The sequence below is a fragment of the Apteryx mantelli genome, chromosome 4, assembly GCF_036417845.1.
Source record: "Apteryx mantelli isolate bAptMan1 chromosome 4, bAptMan1.hap1, whole genome shotgun sequence".
Taxonomy (NCBI): Eukaryota; Metazoa; Chordata; class Aves; order Apterygiformes; family Apterygidae; genus Apteryx; species Apteryx mantelli.
In genome coordinates this window covers 56,940,170-56,967,935 of record NC_089981.1, presented here as the reverse complement: position 1 = coordinate 56,967,935, position 27,766 = coordinate 56,940,170, and the positions used below count along the sequence as shown (strand labels likewise).

The 27,766-nt window shown below is 35.3% G+C and overlaps 1 protein-coding gene across 1 annotated transcript in view; it reads left to right on the top strand.

Annotated features, from left to right (window-relative positions):
- The window catches only part of STXBP6 (syntaxin binding protein 6), a 138,564-nt gene that overhangs the window by 98,049 nt on the left and 12,749 nt on the right, over positions 1–27,766 (top strand). The window contains exons 3-4 of the mRNA XM_067295585.1: positions 9,179–9,309; positions 11,084–11,249. Of these exons, the coding sequence (XP_067151686.1) occupies positions 9,179–9,309; positions 11,084–11,249 (297 nt within the window). The remainder of the gene's footprint in view (positions 1–9,178; positions 9,310–11,083; positions 11,250–27,766) is intronic.

Here is a 27,766-nt window from a genome sequence, read left to right as displayed (position 1 = left end):
TCTCTACAAGAGAGACAGAACGCTGAATGTCTTCTGCATCTGATTTGGAAGGCAGTTCACTTGCTGGCATTGCTGTTTTTGTTCTTTGCATTTTATGTTGCATCACACTTCATTTTTTTTCATGTCTTGCGCTGATGAAGAATGCTCCCTAAAACAACTCAATAGTTAGCAACAAAGGGGTTTTCTCGTTCGCAGAGGGATAAAACTAATTGACAGAGTGGAAATAATTTCTACTTATTTTCAGACCATAGTCGTAGATATTCCCCCTCCCCCTCCACGCTTATGGTGAAAGGTGCCTGCTACTGCAAGCTTCGTTGTCCTTGCTGCTTCATAGCTATTATATCTTAGTATTTTATCTCTGTATGTGTATATGCATATAAATAAACTAGCAAGGGTGGCAGATAGTGTTCTCCCCTTTTACTGCGGGAAACTGAGAGAGAATATGTAGGAAGTAACTGGCACAGAGGAAGAATCCAAATAAGCTCAGATTTAGAGTAAAGGTTCTTAAATGGGTAGAACTTTATTTAGAATATAGGCAGTTGTATCATACACCTATTTCATCTCCATGAAATGCTAAAAGTCCTTGCTGTAGTTTTATAGATACTGATATTAAGGCCTATGAAAGTTGCAGCATCTTCCATATCAAAAAACTAATTTCAAAGACATGTTGACTTTATGATTTCCTGTATATGTTTCTTGTTTAAAATGGAAATACAGATTTAATGATGCTTTTAAAAAAAATAAATAAATAATGGCACTGAAGTTGACATACTTTTGTCACCTGAGCCTGACTGAATGCTGCTGACTTCCTTCTGTGCTGCATGATGACTGACCTCTTTTAACAGGGAACAGATTTAGTGCATTTGTAGTAATTAACTCAGTAGGAATTACTTGGCCAGAGAGAAGGGAGAATTCAGCAATAGTTAAGAAAAAGATTTGGAAGGAGCAGTGGATTTCAAGTATTGCCAGGAGAGACCTGTACAAGATAGAGCAGTTGCGCTTTTTTTTAATTAGTCTACAGGAGTGTCAAAAGTAATAAGACTGCAGAATTAGGTAAACTGAGAAGACGCTTTTTTAGCTGCGTAGGCATGAGGCAACTAGGTTATCAAAAAAAAAAAAGATGGTGATCCATGAAAAAGAGACAAAAGGATTAATTAAAACAGTATATGCAAGGCAAGGTTTTGTTTTGGCAATAACATTTTATTTTTTTCTATTTAAAAAATGAAATGTCTTACTGCATTTAGGGATAAGAGAGTGAGGGATGACGTTTGACTAATCTTTTTGGTGGCATTAGAGTTTGTAATATCTGACAGTTTGATGGAGGAAAAAGTAAAATGCTAGTTAAGAGAAGCAGGAACTATTGTAGCCTATAATTGTTGGCAATTAAATAATATAAGCACAGAAGAGAAAAGTAAAGGCAGGCAAAATTAGGAAATGCAGTTTTGAAGGGAAAGCCAAGTCTAGACTTACTTACACTTTGACACTTGGGAACCCTTCAGCAGCACGTCAGTGTTTAAAACTACAAATTGTAGCTGCTTTTGTTTATTTTCAGTGACGATTAAAGTCTCACCCAGCTCACCTTTTTGAACAGAAAGGAGTAAAGAGAAAGATGCAGGTCATGAAAGGGCAGGACATATGGGAAAATGAGGCAAAGAACACAAGTTTCATTCCAGTGGTGTTTGCAATACAGATTTTAGCAGAAGGTAAACTTTGAATTTTTGTGGAGTCAAGGTCAAGAATCGTACTGAGATGAGCGTAGTAGGGACTTACGGACCACTAGGGAAGTGGTGGAGAGCTAGAGAAAATCTGAAAGTGTTCTGGGGAAGTACAGAAGACTGAGCAATTTCTGTCCTCATTCTCTTAATATTGTATGTCACCAGCCATTCAGATATCTTACTCAGGATCCTCTTCCTCCTTCCCACATTCTCTTATCCTATGGAACCTTCTCCCCAGAGAAAGTCCTTTTTCAAGAAATGGGATGCGGAGATGAGTTACTCAGAAAAAAGAGAGAGAGAGAAGTGGGCACCAGTGCTGCATGTGGTTCTTAGTGGGGCTAGCTGTCTTCCACTGTGAATATGTGGATTTTTTTTCTATACCTAAAATTAATGTTGGAAGTGGCAATATCAGTCTGGGCTTTTATTAGTGCTGTCTTCTCAGAGCTTCTCTTTGTAATAGATAGCAGAGGTCTAAGAATCATGGTGGGTCTTAAGGCTGCAGGAGGTAGCAGTTGGAGAACCACAGTGGTAAGGCTTTGAAGTTCTTAAAGAATTAATTTAGTCTTCTCATTAAGTCAGTATTTAGTTGAAGCTGCCATGATAAAATATGGAATAGTATGAATTTTCGTGCTCAAACTCAAAGCTGGAGTTGATGCACAGTGAAGCTCTCAACTGTTGTGTAAAGCAAACTGGGAATATTTCTTCTGAACTCCACATTGTGTATCAAGACAATTTCGTGGTTCTGGTCCTTATTCTTTAATAACTAAATAGGTTAGAGTGCACCAGTTTGTTCCACGTCGCTTATCCTTAGCTTGCTTTGTCTGATTTTTGGAAAACTGCTTTGGGAAATTTGGGAAGCTGCTTTCCATGACCATACTCTGTTTTGTCAAGACCACACAGGGCAATGTGGCCTGATCTATAGTTCAAACTATCTAGGAGCTTTGGAGAACAGCAATAATAGGAAGCTTCTGCTATCATAAGGGTTGAGGGACATGTGATTTTAGTATCCCCTTCCCCACCTAGTCCTCATTTCCTTACTTAGGGAAGAGAAGAGGTTTTGAACTGTGAGGAAAATTATTGTAAGGTTATTCTTGTTACAAAAAGAAGAGAACCCTTCATTTTAAGGGAATAGAGAGCAATCTTTTTGGACTTCTGCTTTGGGATACATTGGGATGAGATAGGTGAGAATTGCAAATGGGGGTGAATTCTTATAGAAATCTTTTGATGGTGTCATCTTAGCTTTGAGACTTTGTGCTTTATGATATTTGCAAGAAAGAAATCTGTCTTGGATTTCTTCAAACTTTGTTTCCTCAAACAAGGTAAGTTGCTCTTATCTTGTCGTCTGAATATAAAACCGAGAAGTGGTATAGAACTGAGTAGCAGTTGGATAGAAAAACAAGAAGGTCACTATTTTTTTGAAGGTCAGAACCCATAGTTTCTCAGACTAATTGGTAGCTATAGCTTATTAGAATTCTGTATGGGAATGTCAGGATTTTAGTCAATGAGTTTTTGGAAGTTGGTGAAATATGATTTGCTTCCCTGGAAGCTGGGAATGAAGGGTCTAGCTGAATTAGAATTAGATTTAGTTGCACAAACATAAGTCTGGAGGGAAAAGACAGCTTTTCAATATGTAACCCTGAAGAGTTGAAAAGTATGGAGGAGTAATTCTCTTCCACAATCTGTTCAGAACCTGCTTTTTTTCTTTGAGAACTGGCTTGAAAAAAAATCCATTTCCACCACAGCTAGTAATACAACCATCACGTTATCTGTTCCAAAATAAAAACTGTATTAGATATTAAATAATGTTTAATAAAAATGTGCTGTATGTTTAATTTTCTTTTATTTTTACTGAATCAAAAAGCTATCTAGAAAACTTTTACCTATTTTCAGACTTAGTGCCACTGTGAAATGTTGCTTTAGGGCAACATTTCTAGAAAAATGTAGGAATGATTAAATTCTAGATACAGTAACCATGAAATCAAACCACACTACCATAGTGTTGAGGAGTTCAACTTTTTCTTGGCCAAAGAGATTTTTAAAAAGGCCTTAGACTGTCTTGAGTGTGTGTGTGGGGGGGGAGCTAATATATATATTTTTTCATCATTGGTTATTAACAACCAATTTGATATACTTTGCATTGTTGATTATTTGTGAGTTAAGGGAGGGACATCCACTGCACTTGTACAGTGTGTGACATACAGCTAGATGATGCTGACCGAGCATTAAATTGGTGAATGTTATTGAACAGCTAGCTAGTGTCTTCAGCAGGCTCTGCAAGCCCACTCAGAAGTGAACCTCAGTCCAACAGTTTCACAAACAAAATAATTTCACAAATAAAAGCAATTTTTGTGTGATCTTCATTTGGACTATTTCCTTTTTTTCTGAAGAACTAATGATAAAACAGCAACAAAAACGTAGGCTACTTCTTAATCTTTAAGAACTGTAGAGCACTTGTGCAGTGTCCGAATACAAAAGTTCCTGTTATAATGTGAACAGTTTTCTCAATCACTTTCTTTGACTGCTTCAAGACTTTGAACTTTAATTTCTCCCTTCAGTAGTTATTTCAATCATTCAGCAGTTTATAAATACACTGCAATATGACTAGAAATTCTGTGAGGCAATCAAGCCATTTGTCATAAGATTTCTGATTACCTAAAGAGTTTTAGAGTTCAGAGCAGCTTGCTCTTAAGCTTCAATACTCAGTAGACTTCTTCACTTTGTGTATTTTAAGCAAAAAAGACATATCTTTAAATTAGGATCTGTGTATTTAATAAAAGGAAGGACATCCAAAACTAAACACAGAAATCCAGAATTGGGACTTCAGAGGCAAATCTTGACTTTTAAATATGTATTTCAAACCTGATCCAGTACAAGAAAGTTCATAATGCAGTGGTTTAGAACTTTCAGGCTAGTTCTCAAAGCCAGATATTTTGGGGTAGTGTTTAAGGAGCATTTTTCATTATTTTGTTATTTCAATATGAAATAGGTCCTTAAAGATACTTTAGAAACTTGGGAAAAAAAATACACACACACACGCACACACGTACATACACAGCTGAAGTTGGACCATGACTTTTGTATCCTTTAGCCTTCTGTGTGAAGAGTTGTATGGATTTCCTGCTTAAGATTCAAATCATCCATGAGCTACTAGATTCTAGTTTACCATCTAGAATTTTAGCTAGGCCTGGAATTCAGATTCATTTGGTTCCTCATGTTCCAGACCATAAGAATAGTAACTTGACTGTGTCACAATATGCTCTAAAGCTAATTCTGATCTGAATATTTCTCCCCTTATTCTCTGATCTACTTTTGAGCCAATATTTAAGTTAAATGCATGACTCTCAAACTTTCACAACCTTCTTGAAATTTAATGCTATGACTTATTTTTATCCTGTCACTTAGGATGCAGAATGGTTAGTATTGTCTTCAGTCCCAGAAGAAAAAATGCTGTTCCTTGCTTTGTGGTTTTTGTTTAGAAGTTAATCTAGTTTAATAAATAAATAAAAAGCCACAAAGTATGTTCTGTCATGGATTGTTGTAGTATGACTTCTCAAAAATTTTTTTTGCTTTACCAATAGCTGTGTGTTCTTTAGGAAGAAAAGCAAAATAATTTATTTGCATCTGATGACATGCAGTAGTACTGTATGGACGTGCCATCTATTACTGGGTTCCAAATGAATGTGCTTTATCCACCCTATTGCAACTTCTTATTTTGAAGACATAGTGTTAAATTCTGTTACCAAAATTAACCCCTAAAACTGAAGCAGAGTTTTGTCCTGATGTATTTTATTGAGGTAGATAATGATTGGGAAAGATTTTGGCTAAAGCATATGTATAACTTCTTAGAGAGGGAGTGTGGCTAGGAGCATGTAATTTCTGATTTAAGAAATTACTTTTGCATGTTTGCAAGTTAACGCCCACTCAATGGCTTGTGTGGAAGTGCTCTCGTTTGCAAAGCAACATAATGAGCAGCTAGTGAGGATGCTGTTCCCAGCTGCCAGAGGGTCTGTGCAAAGTTGTAATGACTGCCATACCACTGTCAAGCTGTCATGGACTAAATGAATGTTTTAAAGCATATTTGGTGATTTTGTGGGTAGCTGTTTTTGAATGTTCTAGAAATTCCAGCTTATTTTTTTCCTTAACTACTAAGGCACAACAGATGAAATACAGCTAGATCTGTTTGGTTGCATGCAGTTATTCATGAATGTGAGACCTAAAGGGAGAACTGTCAGTATTCCAAGGGGATCATATCAACTAACTTGAACTGAATTCCTAAAACAACAACTGAGATATTCAAGACAATTACAAGCTGTTCTGGATAGTAGGACTCTGCCTCTCCTAGACTTACTGTGTGGTGGGTGATGTTGATCTAATGATGATGATCTAATCATGAGGTTTTTATAGTTGATCACTAAGGGGAATATTCCTGAGTTTCCTGATTTAGGGCACTTAATGTGATCATCTTTTGTCCAGCTGAAAACAAAGTTGCGGTTCATTGATCATAAGAAGTACTATATAGAGAAATATAAATAATTAGATTTTGGATATATCAAACCGGCCAGACAAAAGTTATGGAAATTTTGAGATTAATCATTTTGTGCCTCACTACCCGGTCTGTAAAATTTGATATTTTCACCTCAAAATAATTATAATCCCTGTTTTTAAGAGCACTAGAATGCGTGCCATATAGAAGCCTAAGAAAAACATGTATTGAGAGCAGTGAGAAGTTTGCTATAAATGAGGTTTAGGGCTGTGCATCTCATTAACTGATTATCCATTCTTTGCATTAAAAAAGGCAGAGGTCATATGGAAAAAGCACGTAATCATATAATTATTCCATGTAGCGCTTCCTGGTTTTGAATGTGTTGTTTTGCAAAGTTTAGTCCTAATTATAATGTGGCATGCATATACTGTGCCCAAATTTTGTTTCAATATGTAGCTCATTCAATAGTAGATTATTGACTGACTTTCATAACAAGGAAGTAAACCACGGAACTTGAACTTAAGCCACTGTTAAAGATTACTTTTCCTATTATTATGTAAAAATATGTGGAACTGGCAATGGAATGCTATAGAATCTGCCGAAGTTACTATTGGGGTTGAGAAAAAGGATGCGAGTGTGTATTAGAAAGTATGAGCTTAGGGAGGATGGTGACCCAAGTTTGTGGTCTACTTGTGTAACTTTAAATTTATTTATAGGCAGAACCTGTTTATACTACTAGTAAAGCATAGATAGAATTCCTGACACCTTCTGTCACCTTTGAAATTGGTAGGTTTGGCTTTTTTGTACGTTGGTTGTAGAAGTGAGCTGTTTCAGTCCAGAAAAATACTCCAGTACTGCTTTAAATCACTGAACCCTCAAAGAAGAGTATTGCTTTGTATTTCAGAGTTGTCGAAGGACAGGGCATTGGGCAGTCAGTGAATCTTTTATACTGTTCTCATTTTTTAATGAACTTAGTCAATAGTGTTCTGCTGTAATTTTGCTGCCAGCTTTCTGATATGATATTGATATGATATTGATTTTCTCTGTTCTGTAGCAGTTGACATACAGTATGGAATCAGATACTCCCACAAATTGATTCACAATGTTTCTGCTGCCGATTAAGACATTTCTGGCAATCTGTTTATTATAGTCTCATCAGTAAACTGGTCAATATATTGAGTTCAACTGTGCTTTCTATTCTGAGGTAATTTCTTAAAAGCAATTATCTACCATGTAGCATGTTAAAATATGATTCTTGGCCTACTGCAATTTTCTTGGAAATAAATTTCCTGTTAATATCAAATTAAGTTTTCCTATAAATGGGAGAAGCTTGGACTTTTACATGCACAGATGCACACTGAAATGTATAATTCTGAGCTAGTGAAAAGAACTTTTCATATATTAATCCAGATTTCCTACTTGATTCCACAGTACATTTAACGTCAGACACTGATCTGTGAAATGATAAATTTTCATCCTAATGCAGCATGTAACTATGGAATGGGAAGGCTATTAGCTTGTTGGCTTTCCTAATTATTTTGGGTAAACTGGGTGCACTAAAAGACACAATCTGATTATTGAAGTCTTCGTTATTTAAAAAGTCTTCTTTAATAGCCAGCATCTGAAATCAAAGAGAGCAGTGACCATTCCCAGTACTGCTGGTTTTGGAGGGTCACATGGATAAAAGGATTTTAGGAAATAAAGTGTTTAGAGAGAAGAATAATTGGCGTAACAGCCTTAATAGATTGTGCAGTACAGTGATTCTACAAAATATTTCTTCATTGAAAATTAAAATATATTTTGGAAGTGAGTTAAGAAAAAACGGCAACAGAAAAAAAAACGCAATTAAAATATTCAATATCTCTATATAAATTGCATAAAATTGCTTATAAAGCTTATCTGGAGATTAAAGGTATGTGCAGTTACATGGATGAAAAGCAAATATCTTTGTTTAGAGAATGAGTCTAATACAGGAAGCCTTTTTTTCTTGTTGTTGAAAAGTTAGCTTTAACGTTTAAGTACATTTTGAAAACTTGATGTTGAGTTTAATACTGTTTTGAGTATTTTATATTGCATTTTTTCAAAACCAAAGTTATCTGTATGACTTACTCCTATTGTTTGTGTTTTTTAAAGGATCTTTATTTTGTTTAAGTAAGATTGTTCTTACTTATGGTCTTTGTGGTACATAGTATTTGGGGGGGGGAGGGGAAGGAAATCTTTAGTTCCTAAATTCTTACAAATACTTTTTTTCATGGACTGTATTGTCTATGGTTCTGTGGTTTCTTCCTTGATGCAGTAAGTCAATATATTTATGCCTGTTGACTAGAAACTGGGAACTGAATATTACACATGTTGACATTATTGTATGAGTGTGAGCTACGTGTGGCATGAAAAGACTGGAGAAATCTATAGTTTTATGACTCGAATTCACCAAGGAAGTCAGTCCAAGTTACAGGTAAAAAAAAATAATAATAAAAAAAGTACATATATGGACATTGTACACATACAGTGTGGTGTGGAGTTTTACAGTCATGTCAGTTCTCTTGTCTGAAAGGACAAGAGAAGGAAGAAACGAATAAGAGACTCGGTATGAGAACCCACTGCAAATAATTAGTGTGGAGAAAAGAAATACTAAAGTGCTTGTGAAAAAGCAGCTGGAAAGACCTTAATTCTAGTTCTGTTTTACAAGCTGTTGGCAACTTTAACCTGATAATGGCTGAAATATGTCTACTTTTGAGTACTATAATGCTCATTTGGTGTAGCACAACCATTCTGACAATGTCGAATATGCTTTTCAATATGTTATCCAGGAAAGGGGATGTGTTCTACTGTCAGAATCAGTGGTATGTGTTTACTTTCATGGGTGAACTACAGTGGGACATTGTAGAAAATACGCTACCGATAAGCGAACCAAATACCATACTTTTGAAACACCAAGCCCATTTCAGTTGTGTGTTCTTTGGTTTTTTTATATGTTCAGTGACGAACAAGAAACCGGCTCAGGCATCTATTACGAAGGTCAAGCAGTTTGAAGGTTCCACGTCCTTTGTCAGGAGAACGCAGTGGATGCTCGAGCAGCTTCGCCAGGTCAATGGTATCGACCCTAATCGGGTGAGTGTGCTGAACAGTTCTAGAACATGACAATTGAGCTCTTTTAGAATTGGTTTGTGAATCAGGTAGCCTTTCACTACTCAAAAGGCAGCTGGAAATATAATATACAGGTTTAAGTGCAAATCCTCAAAAAAGAAAGAAGCCTACGGAGTATGCAAAGTATACTTCAGTGAAAAAGACCAGAGGAGGCAAAGCTTATCATCAGATATTTCCTTCTTTTCTCTTCCTGGCTTTCCCTACTTCCCACTCTTTCCTCTTACTAAAGAGCTGTGTTTGCCCTGTCCTCAGTTATAAGTCTCTTGGGCTCCATTTCGGCATGGAGCTGTGTTGTAAGATAGAGCAGTAAGCAGAAGCAAAGATGTAGAGGAGAGGTTTCTGAGATTCGGGATTGTGTGATATAGTAAACCTTGCATCTTTTGGGACAGTCCTCTCCTCAGATCCTTCTGCATTTCTTACATGTTTCTACAAAGGGCCACGGTGTGGTTTTGTTGCCAATGGCACAGGACCACTGCTTAAGAACAAACTATACGCTAAGTAGGTTTGGAAGTCCTTCTAGAATTTTTGCCTCGAGCGTTTCTTTAACATGGAATGTCTCAACACAAAGTGGTGCTAACATATAGTAAGCTTATGAATACAAGTCTACAGTAGTAAAACAGTCAAATTAGAAGTTATGAATGTGGCTTGCATTGTGTAATCAAGAAGTGACTTACTATGTTCATTGCACAGCAAAAGATGCTTGTGCCTGGCCTCCTCGGTTTGTTCAAAACTGTGCTGTGATCAGCCACCTAAGCTCTTCAGCGATGGTGCACCAAATTCTGTTGCTGCCCAGTGCAGTCTTGTTAACAAGAAAGAATAAGCTCTTTGCTACTGTCATATGAAATACAGGGAATGGGATTATCTTTTCTCTGGGTACAGGAACAATGAAAACGAGAGAGAGAACACACAGATGAGGGATATGAGCTTTACACCCCTTCCCACCATCTGCTAGGTAGCTCTGTAAGCAGCAGCTTGGGATACTTTCAGGTTGGAAGTCCTTTCAAGTACTTCAACTTAGACAAGTTCCTTCCAGACTTGTCTTCCTGTGATTCTTAGTGTTGTTGATTCAAAGTGGCATTTATTAGATGAGATTACAAAGTGATATCTAGCAGACAGTGCTAAACGTATAGCAATACCACTTGCATAGTGTCCATTTCTTGCAGCAGTTGATGCAGGGTACAGAACCAGGGTTTACTTTGTTCTAGAACTGCTTTTTTCTTCATGTTACCTTGAGACTATACAAGATTCTGGGTTTCACTTATCAATTCTCATAATAACTGGGTCTTGCTATTTGTTTTCCTTCTTTGGGTGAATATCCAGAGCAGAACCACATCTCCTATATTATAGCATGGAAGTGGATTCTATGTTGAGAGGCTTCTCCATGCTGTAAAGACAATCCTTGTGCAGTATAGAAGAGACAAAGTACCTATATAGCTGTAGCTAACAAGGAGTTTTTATGAGGTTCCAACTTTTAACTTTTTTGTCTAAAATAATTCTGTTTTCAGTTCTGGGTTTCTCCCCCCCCCACCCCAAGCTCATTAAAAAAATCCATGAGAAAAATAAGAATTTTCCTGTCTATTTTCATCAAAAAATCTGCAGGGGAAGAATAATTTCAGGATGATTTTGAACTTCTTTCAACATAGTTGCTTTATAAAAAATGGTAGTTCTAGATCTTTCTTCAAATCATTTATAAAACTAGAATGATAGCTTTTGTTTTTATTTTGTTTTTTTCTTCTAGGATTCCCCAGAATTCGATTTACTATTTGAAAATTCTTTTGACCAATGGGTAGCAAGCACAGCCTCAGAAAAATGCACATTCTTTCAGGTTCTTCATCACACTTGTCAGCGGTACCTTACAGACAAGAAGCCAGAATTTATCAACTGTCAGTCTAAAATTATGGGAGGTAAGCCAACTGAAGCTGGAATACTTTGTGCAAATGGACATGAAATGATGATTCCCACATGTGTGGGGGTGTGTACATACATAAGTTATGCATATATCCAAACATACACTACTTTTTATTAAAAGAACTTTTTATTGGAGTGAAATCACCGGTGGGGTTCCACAGGGATCTTTGATGTGATCCATGTATTCACTTAATGTAAATTGTTTGAGACTGGGAAAATATTTGAGGAAAGTGTTAGTACTGGATTTGCTCTGTATTCTTCCCTAGACGACTTCGGCACCTGTCAGAAGTGGGAGATTGACTTAGTCCTTTGATGTGACACGGTACATAACCATTATGTTTTGGTTAATACTGTTATCAGTTTTCAGCTTATAAATCTGTGTCTTTTGCATATTTTATGTCGATATATGTTGATACTGTGTGTGTGTAATTTTTATGTAATGCTTACGTTATATATTTATATATATATATGTATGTATATATAAAATATATTTTAAAAGTGCAACCGAAAGCACTTTGTGTTTGTAAAAAGGAGGAAAAAAGTAAAGTGGCTGTAGACAACTTATTTCTGAGGCCATTACTGGCTGTACTCATCCCTGCATTAAGAGCTTATATTAATCATTTTAAAGAACTGCTCACTCAAGGAAATGAGCATGCTCGCTCAAAGGAATGAGCAGTCGTTCAACTGAGAGATGGAATAGCCATAACAGTCTAAGAAGCTAAGTGTGATATTTTCCTGGAAAAACTTTTCTGTCTGATCCCTTGTTTTTAATTTGATTTCCTCTGAAAAGTATAGCGCTTGAATACTAGGTGCATTTTTACGTTTCTTTCTCCAGTGATTTTGGTCTTTCCTATTAAGCAAACATTGTCGTCCCTCCCCACAAACACACGTGCATCACCACCACCAAAAGAGCTAAATTAGTGTAACTGTGGTAAAGTGATACTACAACTATTTGTTAAGCAGCAAACTAATGTCCGAATTTTATTGTAGTAGTATATTCCGAGAAGTATCTGTGTATGAAATAAGGAATTTCTATATCAGAGAGAGATCATTAAGTATTCACAGAACTTTGAGACATACGTAATTTTTTTCACAAATACTTATTTTGAATCTGATACTTTAAAAAAAAAAAAAAAAAGAAGAATTCCTGAGCTTTCTGCTTTCATAATATTTGTCATCTTTCAAATGCTTTATGTATTATTAACACTGATGGAAAGTGATGAAGTTTCAAGTAATGTTATAAATCTATTTCTGTGACAAGTAATTTTGAAGTTTTCTAGAGAGAACTGTAAAAACTGATGTTTAAAAAGGTAAATGGAAATTTGAAATTTTCTATGAACTGTGGTGGACGCTGCTACTGTCCGAAGAGCTTTTAGGAAGAAATTTAATTTGGGGTATGATAGGATTAACTTCTAAGTATTAATTTCCAAGTACTTGCCAATCCAAGCATATGGTTAACTAAGTTGTCAGTTCTGTTAATATCTATTACCTTTTTTTCTACTACCCTTGCAACAAAACAGAGGTGCAGAGATGAAATTTGCTTTTTAATACAAAAGCAGAGATGATCAGGAACTTAATGGAAAGATTTCTTTTTTTCCAGAGTATTTTTATTTATTGTTATTATTTATTGAAACAGAATTTTTGATGAAACAGAACTGTTTCCACCCGGGTTAACCAAAGGCATTGTTTGGAAAAAAAATAAAATAATTTCAGCATACTAACTTCAGTGATTCAGGAAACCTGTTCTGTCTGTTAGCACAGGTTTTAACTTGTAATAACAAAAAAAAAAAAAATCCTGTTTTCCACCAAAATTTCTTCCTAATAACTATTGTCTTTGACAAGCATTTGGCAAAGAGTTAATTTTTTTTTCTAGAACCTTTTTCCAATTACTTTTCTTCTAATTTTCCTCTCCTCCTTTTCCTCCTCCTCCTGCTCCTAGGACATCTGCCGATTAGTTAGTGTAGCATGTATTTCAGTTCTTTTCTAGCTTTGTATTTAATGTTTGTTAATTTCCATTACTTATTGTTTTGTGTTTTGAGATGCCTCTGTAAGCGTACTCGTTCACCTTCAGTATTTCAGCATCGTGTGACATAATTCTTCAGTAACATAAAATTAAATGCTTTTCGTCTGTCAGTATCTGGTCTAGTAATTGTAGAATACAAAGACTAGCACAAGGTCAAGGCAGTGGTATTTTTACAGTCATGGCGTATAAAAATGTAAGCAAAGGAAGGTTTGTAGGAAAAAGGTTATACCTTAGACTGGTTGTCTGTTCCCATCTTCCCCCTATGACCTTGAGTTTAGTCAAACTTAAGGCAGACAAAACCTTCAAGGCTGTAAAGGAATTTTTGTATTTAACAGCTTATCTGCTTTTCCACATTCTCTCCCCCTCTTTCTCTCCTAGTCAAGGCCTCCTTTAGCCTTGCAAAAGTGTTTTTGTCCCCAAAATGCTCTTAGTTTATTCATTTTACCTCTAATGACAACAAATATTTCAGGTTCCATTGGTTATCTTTCATACTTCCATTCATAAAAGACTGTATAACCTTACAATTGGTACTGCTGATACAGTATTAGCATCGTGATAATGTATCACTTGATCAGTTGGTATATTATTAATAACAAAAATGTATACCTAATAATCTGACTAATGGAAATGGACAAAGCTTTCTGGGTAAAGCCATGAGGGATATATTAACAGGATAAATTGAGCTTGTATTTGTAATTCCACTGCAGAGACACCAGCTTATGCTTCTTAGTCTATATATGGACTGGAAGTGACACTGATCATTTTTTCAAGGGTTTCATGACATGTATTATTTTTCTTACTGTTTCCAGAACTAGATGAAAGACCAATCTTCCAAGGCCTTTTACAGGCTTTTCTCTGCCAGAATTCTGGATATTATCTAACACATGTAGTAGATTCTTAAACATCTCTAATAGTTGTCCCATTGAGGAAAAAGTAATTACTAAAGACAGATTGGCTAGTGAATAATCATATATTTTTTGGCAATGGCCAAGATTAAATGCATGAAGACGTCAAAAAAGATGAAAAAGTGCCAGAGATCCAAGCAGTGTTTGACTTCTTTGCCAGTATGTGCTGCATTAAAGCCATTTTGTTCAGAGATACTGATGCTATTCAGACACCTGGCAGAAACATCACTATACCAACTTCTATAATATATGAGATACTCAATTCTTTGAGTCATTTTGTGTTCAAATGCACTGGCCATCCAATTACTGTACATCTCGAAATCGTGGATCTGAATATGCTAACGTTGCAGTAGTAAACTTCTAAGCTTCAGCATTTGTCCATCAAGCACCACTTCATGTTCTTCCAATATATCTGCTTCCGTAGTGTTTAGTTCTGGACGTAACATCCATTACTCACCTTCTGAAAAATCATTCTCCCTCTCCTCCTTTTTAGCCAACCTTGTTTTTAGTTTCTCTCTGTACTTGTGTTCATCCAGAAACATTTCTGAGCTGTCTGAAACAGTGCCCACTGAAAGTCTGTTCTGCATTGCCATTTCCTCACAAAGTATTTCAGAAGGTGTTTATTACTAAATTTCCAGTAGTTGTCTTGAAACTTAATTGATTTCTAGCAAGATCAGAGTAAGGGTTTTGTTACCTTTCATAATTCATATGTCTTGAGGTGAATTCTCAGGATTAGTTGTCAGATAAAAAAGCATCTGGTCAATATCTGAAATTAGTATCTACCATCTGTTTCCCAGTCAGTGAAAACTGAATGTTTTCACTTATTTCACTAAGTATTCTTCAGGAAAATAAACCATCTTGCATAGTTATTTTAGTTTTCCACCCTTAGACTGAGATTTCTGAAAATAAAGTCTCTTTTTTATGTCTGTTCTGAAACACAACACTTTTAAATTTCTGTCCTCTGTTTTTCCTTTAAAGGAATGAAGAAAATACTAAGTTGCTACATAAAAAGGTCTAACCAAAAAGCTGCTCAGTTGGAGTAAAAAATTACTTTTTTCTTTCCCATGAGTATCCTAACAGCCTCCAAACCGTCAAACAGAAGGACACTTATTTTCCCAGAGGCCCTGTTCAGCCCCTGATTTCTTGGTTGTGTGGTGATCTGTTCTTGTAGTTGTCCCTGGCTCCAGCCTGCATTGCAAATTGTTGCATATGGGCTTCCTAACAAAATTCCCCTTGGCTTCTGTGGGAGAGGAATTTTGCTGCTGTAGAGCTGGGAAACTTCGATGCACCTGCACCTTTTTCTTGTTTGCAGAGCACAGACAGATCCCTGTACATCTTAGTTTGCAACTCAGGTCACTGACTACAGCAATGATGCAAATTATTGGGTATATTGGTATATCTTAAGAGTTCCTTAATCTGTTTATCTGCTTCCCAAACAGCAGTTAAACAAGGACCAAAATGAAACAAGATGATAACCAGTGTTTTCACTGCCAGTTTTTGAGCTAAGAGATGGGCTTTTATCAAAAGGTCACAAGCTTGAGTTCTAACTACTGACTTAGGAATAATGAAGTTAGTATTTCAGTTTATGCATACTGACAAAATTTGACAGTATTTACTGTGCTTTGTAACTTTATTTGGGAATTATTAAAGTTGACCATAACTCAAAAACTGCTAAAGTAAGCAACAGTAACTGACATTTTGCATTTCAAACTCAAATGAATATGTGCCCTTCTATCCTAATAATTCTAAGTGGGAAGTTTGGGAAGTTTTGTTTCTGATGACTGTTTCAAAGGAAAAAAAATAGCTTTGTTCCCATCAAAGTAATATTAAACCAAATAATTAGTTCTTTTTACTGATAGTTCATTAGTTCCAAGAACAAAAGTATGCAGGTAGCTAGCTGTGAAAATTATTCTCTTTGCAAGGCTTAACATGAGTATAATCAGATATAGGGAAAAATGTAGGATATGTTTGGAAACAAAGACTGTGAAGATCTGTGACGCAGAAGTTATCAAGAACTTCCAGGAAATAAACTGAATAGTAGTTTATACTGTTGTAGTTGGAATATGCACTTCTCATTTGCTGATTATAGTGACTTTATTTCCCTTTTCTACAGTTTCTGTTTTAGATTTGATGATTCATCTGCTGATAGCTTGCCTGGATTCACATGATCATAAAAAAGAAAGTAGGCAGTTGATATTGAAATGAATTCTTTGCCTGTCATGGAAAGCGCAGCTACTTTCTATGAAAGCTTCATGGTATTTATTTTATTAAATTCCCAGCAAACTTGTAGCTGTCATTTAAATAAACCCAGCTGATCAATTTCAGATGTTCCTTCTCCTCTCCTACCAGCGAGTTCTTATTAAGGTGCTTTGCAGTCTCTGAGGGCACTAATTCTTCGACTTCATCAGGAGACATCAACAGGAGAGACCTTTTCTTCTTACCCTGTATTGGTACGGGAAGAAAATTCCCCACTTCTTGCATCAGAATTAGGAAATACAGTAGTATATTTGTTTGGCACAAGAGCCTCTAAAAGAAGGGCTGTCTATACTCTCTTGTTTAAGTATTTTGATATGGAAAGATTCTATAGAGTTTTTTTATTATTTTGATTGTCGTCGTTTTTAAAATTAAGTAGTTGTACATTAAGCTTTTAATCTCTTCTGTCTATAGGCTCTTTGTAATTTAGTATACGAATATAATAGACTGTATGTCCTAGTAGATGTAGTCAGCATACTATCTGTGTGGTTGGAATAGCAAAAGAATTTTGAGTGTGGGCTTGTAATACTACAGTTGAAGAGATTCCTGCATAATTATAATAATAATTCTTACATAATCTTACATTGTTAGAAGTAAAACCTAGCAATTTCAGTCAGAGTTATCTATGAGTGAATTTGTGTTTATGCAGTTATGTATGATTATTTTAGTTGGTAATAAAGAGCTGTTAAGAATGTGGGAGGGAAAGGTTGTTTTAAACTGTTTACAATGATCTTAGGAAACGTGGTCTTTGAATGCAGGGATGCAGTTTTCTTTATCTGTAGTTGACTTTGTTTAATCAATTTATGCTAACACTAATAGAAATTTTGCTATCATCTTCCATAGAGCAAATATTTCTTTCAGCACACATATGAAGTCTTAATCAAAAAAAAGGATGCATTATTCTCTGTAAAAATATTGATATAGTTCTTTGCTCTAGCATACACAAAATACAACCTGAAATAGAAATCATGGAAAAGGGACACAGGCTTGGCTTCTGCTTTCATTTATGTTCAGTCTATGTTAACCAGTGTAAGATAAAATTGCTGTGAGATACGTATCAGTAAATGTATGTTTAATTTCTTTCTTTCGTATGTTTCTGTATTACAACTATTAAGCCTGAAATCACACCTAAAACAATCTGTTTTTGATAAACTTACTGCTAAAAGACTTCAGGGAGGAAAGTATCACGCCTGCACTGTTTGCTATAGTTTTGTTCTAGTTTGGTTTTGGATAAATATTACTGATCATAGAACTGCCTGCCTTTCACCAGTTGTTTGTAATACAGTGGAATTACAGCTCTACTGCTAGTCCTATCTAACAAAGTTGGAGGTGAGTGGTGTGCAGAAATTTGTCACCTACAGATCAAGTGTTCGCTAGCCCAGACTAATTCTTGACATAACATTTGGGCTGACTTTGAGGATGAATCTGACCGTGCTATTTCTGGATAGGTCCCTGTGATACAGTGTTTTGAACCCTTTAAACAGGATGAATTTGGGGCCTTTAAGAATAAACAGTTGCTGCCACCTTTAGATACATATTAGAAATGCATAACTCTGGGAGAGGAACAAGACCTCAGGGTGAAGGATGATGATGATCTTGTAACTTTGTTTTAAGCTTTGTGCTTTGCACTTTGGTTTTAAGAATCATTCTTCCAGTTAAATTAAAATATCCTTAGAAGCCTGCAGTAATGATATCTTTGCCTCTATAACCTTTTCTCTAGGACAGCTGGCAGGATTTGCTAATAGATCAGCCTTTTTCTTCTCCAAGGATATATTGCCAGTGTGAGAGTGGTAATGCAAAAGTGATTTATCAGCTGTTGGCTCAGTTTAGCCTAAACTGTCTAGAAACATTACTTCATAGTGTTTTCAATAATTTTCTGGGCTTATCTGAAGATGAAATTTCAACATGAAAAAGCCAGTTTACATTCATCTTTGTTATAGCATTTTAGAAAGTCAAAAATTGGGTCTTACTTTCAAATATAAATAAAAGCAAACATTTATTGCATGGCTGGAAGTTTTGAAGCAGGAAAGTAGATTTCACAAAGGTGTCTCACAGTTTGGCTCTCAGTTTTACTGATAATGCTGTAAAACTAAAATTACAATAACTATAAGCTTTAAAGCAAAACACCTTGGTCATGTTCTCTTGAAACCCTTTATGTATTAGAAGAGTCGATCATGAGTGAAAAATAGTGGAATTAGACATGTTTGAGAAAACTGGTAAGATAATAGTGGCTTTTTTCCATACTGTGTAAGTTTAATGACTGACTGAAAGAAACAGATGAAAATTTACCATGGAATTAAGATGCGGAGAAAGACTATAGCTTTTCTTTCCCCCCTTTCATATATCTAATACTTGTTATTTTCACCTCTTACCTGATTTTCATTGAAAAAAGTCATGCAGTTGGACATACTCTTACAATGGTTCAATTGTAAATGAATTCTGATGTAAATGACTGACAAAAAATGGATAAAGTATCACTTCATTTTGGTGGTATGTTGCCATTTTAAAGTTAATGATGAGATGAATCTTGGTAACATTTCTCTATGGAAACTACAAAATTCTTTGCATTTCGCTGAGCTATTTCTTGCCAATTTATAATAAAAATATCCATTTTTTTCTTTAGAGATAATAAAGGCCACTGTTACATTAGAGATTGAAATATTAGAAATGGAATTTTTACTGCTAAAGACCATTTCAGGTGCTTACTTTTCTCCCCTGTATATTCAAATCAAGATTAATTCTATTTTACCATTTTTATTTAGCTGAAAGGATTTTGGTTATCTTAACATAGAAGCAATGTGTTGAGATTAGAATGGTAAGAATATTTGAGTGTTTCTTCTGTAGAAATATTGCATATAATCAGAGTTCTAAATTAGCTTTCTAAAACTGGGAATGAGCAAAAAAAAATACAGTATGTTCTTGTAAAAACTGTGGGAGTACCTAAAATGAAAAGGGATATTTATCATTACAGATGAAGCTTGATTCCTTTTTAATCTATACAACACCAAGATGAGATATTCAGAAATCAGTACAGAATATATTTTCTTAGACCTTCCTCCTTCAGAAAAAGTGGAGTGTTACCCTCAAGATGTAGAAAATTATTCCATTTATCAGCGAAACGGCACAAGTTTTGTATCAAATTATCATGTCTTGGTGTTTAGAAAGCCAGAATGGACTTTTGTGTTTTTGTAACAACTTCTGATTCTAGAAGTTCCTGGTAATCGACTTTTAAGTGGTATTTATTTGTATAGCTGAAGTACTTGTCAGATTCAAGTTTAAAAGTTTCAAGTTTAAAATAAATTGCTCAGTTTGGAAGGTTAAAAAATGTGGTGTTAATAAGGAATTGAACCAGTTGATGACTGCCCTTAACTTGCAGTTTATCAGCAAAATACAGTGATGTCCTGTCCTAATATCAGTGCCAATATTGAAAAACATCACTAGGAAAAGTAGATTTGAAATACAGAAGATAAGTTTCCTGAATGACATGTATGACCTGTCAGATTGGCTCTTAATCTTTGCACTATATTTTTTTCATATTTTAATTGTTTATTTCTAATTTCTGTAATTTTGACTAAACTTTAAGCTTTAATGATATATCTCATAGTTGGAATATATCAGAACTATATGATGATGTTGAATGCTAGAAATAAATAAAGTGTGTGAATGTAGTTGGCCTGAAAAATTATAACTAATATCCCATCCTCTTTTAAGGGACATTTATTAATCCTAAAACAAGTTCATGACAAAAAAATCAAAGCTAGAAAGAAACAGATTTGTGGAAACATGCTTAGATTACAAAAATCACTGCTTTAATGTACTGCTTATGTGAAAGCATTTTAAAGAATTAACTATTTACAGATGTGAATATAAAGAATCATCTTTTTAATTAGCAAAATTTGAGAGTAGTCTATTATGCTTCCCCCCCCCCCCCCATCAAGGAAACTAGTAATTATTGAGGTTTATGAGACTATTTCTTTGTGTGTAGTTATTCCGGTTTGCCTGATGCAGTATTACATCCCCTTAAGAGGTGGTAATGCATGCTGCTAGATACAGGAGTCGACAGACCACTAGTCTGATCCACTTTGGCAGTTCTATTAACTTACTTGCCATTCTCTTCCTCTTTTAAATAAAATACAATTGGTTTGTAACGCATTTCTGCTGAGCTGCTGTTGTAACCGTAGTGCATTCTAGCACCTTTCAGCCATATGCTTGTGCATATTTTCTTTCATTGTGTGTATGTGTCTCTATAAATATTTTACTAGGAAGCTGCATTTAAACTGAATGTGTGTTGATTGTGGCTTGAGAGGAACCATAGTGTTGGTTTTGGTGCATAAGAAAGTTCTGCTTGGAAAAAATGCTTTTGTGGAGAAAAGCAGTGAGCAGCCTATAAAAAATAAAAACAAAACAAAATAAAATAAAAATAAATTAAATTAAATAAACTTGATCTAGAAGTCTGTTTTTGAACATGTTGGTCACACTAGGAATCTGATTCCAAGAAAAAGCACAGTTTCGCAGTTCTACCAGCAACTACAATAAGCTTGTGAGGTTCTTCTGTTGCATTACAATGAACATTAAAGATCTCGTCATGTAGCTGTAAAGAAAGCTAATGTACTTCAGGTGGAAAATAGCTGCCTGATGATGACATTGGTATCAATGAAGTTTGCAGCCTCTTTGGAATGCTCCCTGCAAGGATTTAGTTTGCTCTGCTTCCTTAAAGAAAATTGCTGACAGTTTAGATGAAGAGAAATTAATATTTTCCTTATTAGCTGGTCTTAGTAGCACGACTGAGTCAGTATCTTATTCAGCTCCTCAGTCCTGTAAGTCTTAACTGAGGACTACTGAGGTGGTTTTTGCCCATGAGGTGTAACAGTTATTTATTTTGAACATAGTTTGTGATAATAGTTTCAAAGCTGTTATCTGCCAATTTGACCTTGATGTTGCTCTATCAAGATATCTTGTATCGTTTCCCCTTCCATAGTTTCATTAGTTTAACGTTTTTAATACTTTGAAGATTCAATTCTAACTTACCTGTACAAATTTATATCTATATAGATATATTTATGGATAGGTAAAGTGTGTTTGTTTATGAGTTATATAGCATTTTAAAATTCATCAGTATTTGCTTAAAATTAGCTGGATGCTACTCCTTTCTTGAAGTTGCTGTGAATTAACTAATTGTCTTCTGGTCACCTTATTTGTGTGTGTAACTATGCAAGACCAGACAGGACTGCTTCATTCTTCATGAAGCTTTCCTTGTCTGGTTGTACTCTGACAGGAAAAGATGATAGTCCATGTTCATAATCACTTCAGCACCATAAGATATGAAAAAAAAAAAAAAAGGAATATTTTTCTTATCTCCCCCCCTACCCCCCCACCCCCAAAAAAGCCTTGGGTGGTAGCCAAATAAAATCTTCAACAAGAAAATCTGCACCATCTGAATGTTCAGCTGTTTCAAAAAGCTAAAATCCTCCTTTTCTGTTCCTACGACCCAGTAGAAACTCTTAAGTTTCTTCTTTAGATCACTGTTACTTCACTTAATGTAGCTACCTTTCCTAGTCAGGAAAGAGAAGATGTAAGTAGTAATAACTGAATAAAGTACTTAAAATACCTCTGTGGGAGAGGTTTTTCTGGGAATCAAAGCCTAATTTTTTTAATATTTATGAACTTCTTCAGTCCTTGAGATGAAATCTGTGTAAATTTTTAGGTTATTCGAGACAAGGCAACTCAAATAAAGCATTAAATAGCAGTTGCTGTTAAAAAGCCAGTACTCCAGTCATTTGGTATCATCTTGTTTGAAAATTACACAGCAGCTAGCTCATTTGAAATGCATTGCTCAAAACCATCTGGTGCTAAACAAGTCAGAATATTGTTTCAGAGGTATCTTTTGTTTTCTGTTTGAATTTTGATTCATTCCTGCTTCAGTCAGAAAGAATAGGTCTTGATCTCTCTCCGGAGTCACTAGTTGATCACCTGGGTCAAATCCTGCATGCCACTTTTTGCATATACAGTTCCATTCAATGTAGTGAATAAGGCAATAAAAATATATTATTGTACCTTGAATGAAGTATATGTGAAGTCTGAATTTTCTTGTAGTTGTTTTCCATCATTGTTTCCTTTGCAAAAAGTGTTCTAAATTTAGTACAGTGCTATCCTTACTCCATAACTAACGGGAATCTAATTGGTGTTGACATTTTCCATCTTCTGTACTTTCTCTTCTTGACAAAGATAGGAGCAGTTCACTGTTCAATATATAATATGCTTTCAGAAATGTCTTAGCATTTATGAAATGTTGAGTTGCTCGGGCATGTTGCTATATTAAGTCCTAGGTAATACTATAAAACAGAGTTCCTCTTATGACTATGCTTGAGCTGTGAATGACATATGACGTATGAATGACTGGGGATGCTTTTGTGAAATGGAAATTAGGTCACAGAAGGTCAAAATATATGGACCTTGTAGAGCACGATATACCAATGACCAGCATTTTTGTTGTGATTTACCTGAAAATTAAGACTTGAATTTAAAGAAGACTTCAGCACAATTATCAGCATAATATTATGTCATGGACACGCAAACTATTGCCATAGAGAATTTGTGTCACGGAGGGAACCTAGGATTAGGGATTAGAGAGTTGCAGATATAGAGAGCTTCAGAGAGCTGTTACAAAGGAGACTTCATGTGAGTTGCCCAAGCAACTCAGTGTTTCATAAATGCTAAGACATTTCTGAACTCACATGTATATATCCCCACAGCAGGGATTCATTCATTCAACAGTTTCACAGCAGTGGCTGTCTTGCTTTTTCTAGCATAATAACATAGGTCATTTCTCTTGTGAAGGATTTTAGCATGTCCATCATCTTTTAGTTTCCATATTGATGTAAGAATGCATGGAAGACTTTTTGTTGTTGTTTCGGATAGTCTGATTATTATTAGTCTTATTTCTGATTGTACACTTGCCAGGCTAATTTGATAGTTGTGTTTTAATTTGTAATATGTGTGGTATGTGGGCAGTTTGTTTTTTTTCTGAATAAACGTGGCCTATGTTTTACCTTCTTGTAAGCTTGGTATCTTAGAACTCATTGTATAGAATATTCTACTACAGCGGCCAAAAATTCAGGATTGCCTTTTCTCTGACTCATGTTCTTGCAGTGCAGACTACCTCAGGGTAGATCATGACTGACCTTCCCAGGTTCAGGATTTCCCAAAAGTGAAATAGAAGATAGTATTTAAATGTTGGAAAAGTCCAAGCTAAATCTGTATAAAGATGATGCAAACACCACCAGTTGAACTATATTCTGTTGCTCCAGAATTTCTGGGAATTGAGGGGAGGGAAGAAAAAAAAAAAGAAAAAAAAGAGTTGTTCAGCAGCAGAGATGTTTTGAAGTGTTCCCTTTGTTCCAGATTGTAATATTAAAATATGTATATATATCATTTCTAGGTCAGCTGGAGAGTAGAACCTGAGCTTTTCCTCTGTAATCACACTGCAAAACGAAGTGCCTTACAGCAAGAGGAAAAAGTAGAAATTCCATAGCTTTTCCCTCCTCCTTCCCCCAAACAAATACTTGTGCTATAATGATCTTTTGCCTGGCTGGCTGGACCTTTTAAGTATCATGAGTATTCATGTAAAGTATGAGGCAAACTGAGTTTAAAATTCAAATTTGCTTGGATTTAAATAAGATTCATTAAGATATCATTGATATATAAATTGCTAGGAAAAAGTGATTGTACCAGGGAAGATGTATTTGTTCTAAGCATTATTTCCAGCCTCATGACATACATAAAGCTCTTCTAAAGCTATTGCCATTCCAGTTTTACATAGCCTGAATCAGCCTCATGGCCCCCCTCCTATCAATTTACTGTTTTGATTTATACTGTGAATTTTAATGGACTTTTGTGCTTCTTTATATGTGATAGATGAGTAAAGTATTTAAGAAATAAAAGTAGCTTAATTATCTTTTTGTTAGTATCTCTTAATCTGTTGTACTTTATTTCAACTGGAAGATAATGAAAGAATGGAGTGACTCTGGAAGGCTCCATTGGTTTCAGATAAAGAGAATTAGAAATAAAGCCAGAAGACTCAAAATAGGTCTACTTAACAGCTCCTTAATAAACCATGGGGGCGGGGGGGGGACTGTGGACATGCAGATAACATTTTTAAAAGATCCCTTATTTCTTATTGAACTTCAGAAGAAATAAATTTGCACTGATTAGTCTAGTCATCTTACAGGGCTGTGTTCCCTGTGTGCCCATTATAGTTAAAAAAACAAAAAAAACCCAAAAACAACAAAACAAAAAAACCACACCTGTATTTCACTGTTAGATTTTGCTTTACTCTGATGAATAAGGTGCACACACACACACATGCAAGTGATCTACAAAAGATATTTCAGCATATTGCTATTTGCTTATGATATAAGAATAAACTAAGGTGCAGAAATAATTTAGGCTTTGTATGTCTGAGAGAAATATGCCTGTATGCCCACATCATCCATTCGCTTTTCCTACTTCAGTTAAAAAAAAAAAATAAAAGTTTTTGTATTATTACTTCCAGATTCAGGAGGCAGGTTGAAAGAACAAAGGAATAAAGCAAATGTAACTGCTTCTTTATATGTTAATATATAGTTTTTATTGTCCAGCAAAACTATAGCTACAACAGTGAAATTCTGCTGAGTGTTTTATTGCTGAACAATGTTCCCTCAGAGTTTTCATCTCTCCTCTATTTCACTTTTGTATATACAACTGTTAAAAAAAAAAAAAAAAAGTCTGTTGGCAATGCAGTTGGATAAAATAGCTCATTCTAATTCTGTCACATTTTCCACTCTGCTTCTGACAGTCATTCCATCCTAGCTTAATTATATACCCAGTGTACACATTTGAATAGAATATCAGTCCCTGTTCTTTGGCTTAGGAGAAAAAGCTCTTTTCCAGGTGTCCAGCATCTTTCAGCTGGTCTGCAATGGACATATGAAAGTTTCCCCTGGCTAGGGATTCAAAACTGTTTAGATTTCTATCCTGTTGGAGATAAATACAAAACTGTAGACCATAAGTTTAGCTAGCAGATAAATAGGAAAATGTCTTCCAGGTTGCTCAAGCTATTTGAAAATAACCCACAAAACTTAATTTTTATGACTTGGATATATTTTTGATGCATTAACATTCTTGTTCTTAATGTAAATTATTAAGAAATAGAGCACTGTATGTAGCATTGATGATGTCATAGACCAAAGTGGTGGATGTTTTGCTGTTCAGAATGACTTTTCTGACAAAAGGTACCTTTCAGAATGCTCCCTGTGACATGATAGTAATTTTCTAAGGATATAGTTTATTGATTTTCTGTTTGTCTTCACAATATTTGATCTTGCCTGTAAAATGCAAAACAGATTGGGTTTGTCTCACCTTTACTCACTGTAGACTTAGGGAGAAGAGGCTTAGGACACGCACCACATTTCTGATTCACAGGCGTGCAATCTCTTCAAACCTTAAATGACAGGCCCTAAACCACTTTAAGCTGTACCATCAGTAATGGAAAAGTAGAAGCTGATCCAAATTACTGGAAGATCAGCTATACCAGCTAAACCTGGTAGATCTAGCACACCACAGACAAATTCAGTAAAGCCATTTGTCTCATCTCTACATTCCATTAGAGATTTTTTCCTGTTGGAAGGTTGATGGATCTCTGTAATACTTTCCATTGCCTCTCCATTGCCAGAGCACTAATAAGATATAGCATCAAATGATTTCTTTCCCCTTTTGCTTTTATTTACATTTGACAAAATATAAATAAGTACCTTGGCTGTTTGCTGTTTCTGCTTACCTGAAAGTAGCCCTCTACTTACATATACATATGTGTGTCTGTGTGCATGTGTGTGTATGTATGTATGTATATGTGTGCACCTATATAATCAATATTCTCTCTTCTGTTCCCCATTCCACCCTTTCTAAAGGCCACTGCTGATTCTTGTAATTTTCTTAAATGTCCTTCAGTTTTTGTTAAATAACATCAAAAAGGAATTTTCATGAAACCCGAAGAACACTAAACCAGATCAGACAAACTCCGTTTAGCCTGGTATTTTGTCTCTGATAGCAACAATCTCCTTAATTCATTATTCACCTAACAAAATTACCAGTTTCTGATACCTGTAGGCAGTGAGGGAATGAAAAATTACAAATTCTAGAAGGAATGTTCCCCAAGTTACAGCATGGTTGTCTGAAGAAGATCAAACGGCTGGCTTCTATCTGACCTCCATCTGCAGATAGATTAATTAAAGTGAAAGTAAATCATTAAATAATAATATGGACATAGAATATGGAGCCCAGTTACATCCAAGCTCTGCAGATGCTGCTGTTGATGGAAGTATGTAGCTGGAACGAGCACAGTCACTCACAAATGCCCATGCATTACCCCACACTAGAGGATTCCTTTCCCTTGATTTCCAGCTACCTGAAAGTGTTATCTCTGCCTCTAACCTAGCAGAAATAGGAATGCTAAACTAGCAGCCCTTTGCTGACAAATGGACATTAGGTAGAAAATGTCTCATTGTGACTGGAAAGAGCTGCTGCACTTGTAGGTTTGGAGGAAGTCTTCAAAACATTTTGAGGCAGTGGTAAATCAGTTCTAGTATCAAGGAAATATATGTGCGCGTGTGTATGTATATGCATATAGAAATAAGTAAAAAGGCAACTTACTTGAGACAGGCACATGACAACAGTAATTTTTATCAAACCTGGAATTTGAAAACTGATGTTTGAGATTGACGATTAAGACTGGATCCAATATTAGAAGCCATGTTATGTGTAGGTTGAAGATTAAATGATGCTCTCATGGATTTGAATTCTATTTGCATGCATAGAGAAGCTTCAATATATAATAATGACTTGAACCAGGTAATAATTCTGTCCTAAAAACTTTAATTAGCAATTATCTTGGATTACATTTTTCCCTTGTTTAATGAAATTCAGATAATTAATCAATCAGATTAATTAAATATCTAATCAAGTTTGAATTACAAAATTAATCTGTATTGGATAAAATCTATTAAGAAAAGTAGAAGGGTTCTTTTTATTTTGTTTTACCGAGCTCTTATTACAGATTATTGAATAGATGCTTGTGGTGGTAAAACCAATCGTATACTTATCAGAAATAAGCGGTAGGACCTGTTTTGAAGGTGCTGAGGGAGCTGGTCAGTGGCATTGCAGTGTTTCTCTCTGTTACCTTTGAAAGGTCATGGTGACTGGTGGGGTTCACTGAGGACTGGAAAAAGTTAAATTTCACTCCCATCTTCAAAAAAAGGCAAAAAGGACAATCTGGGGAACAGCAGGATAGTCAGCCTAT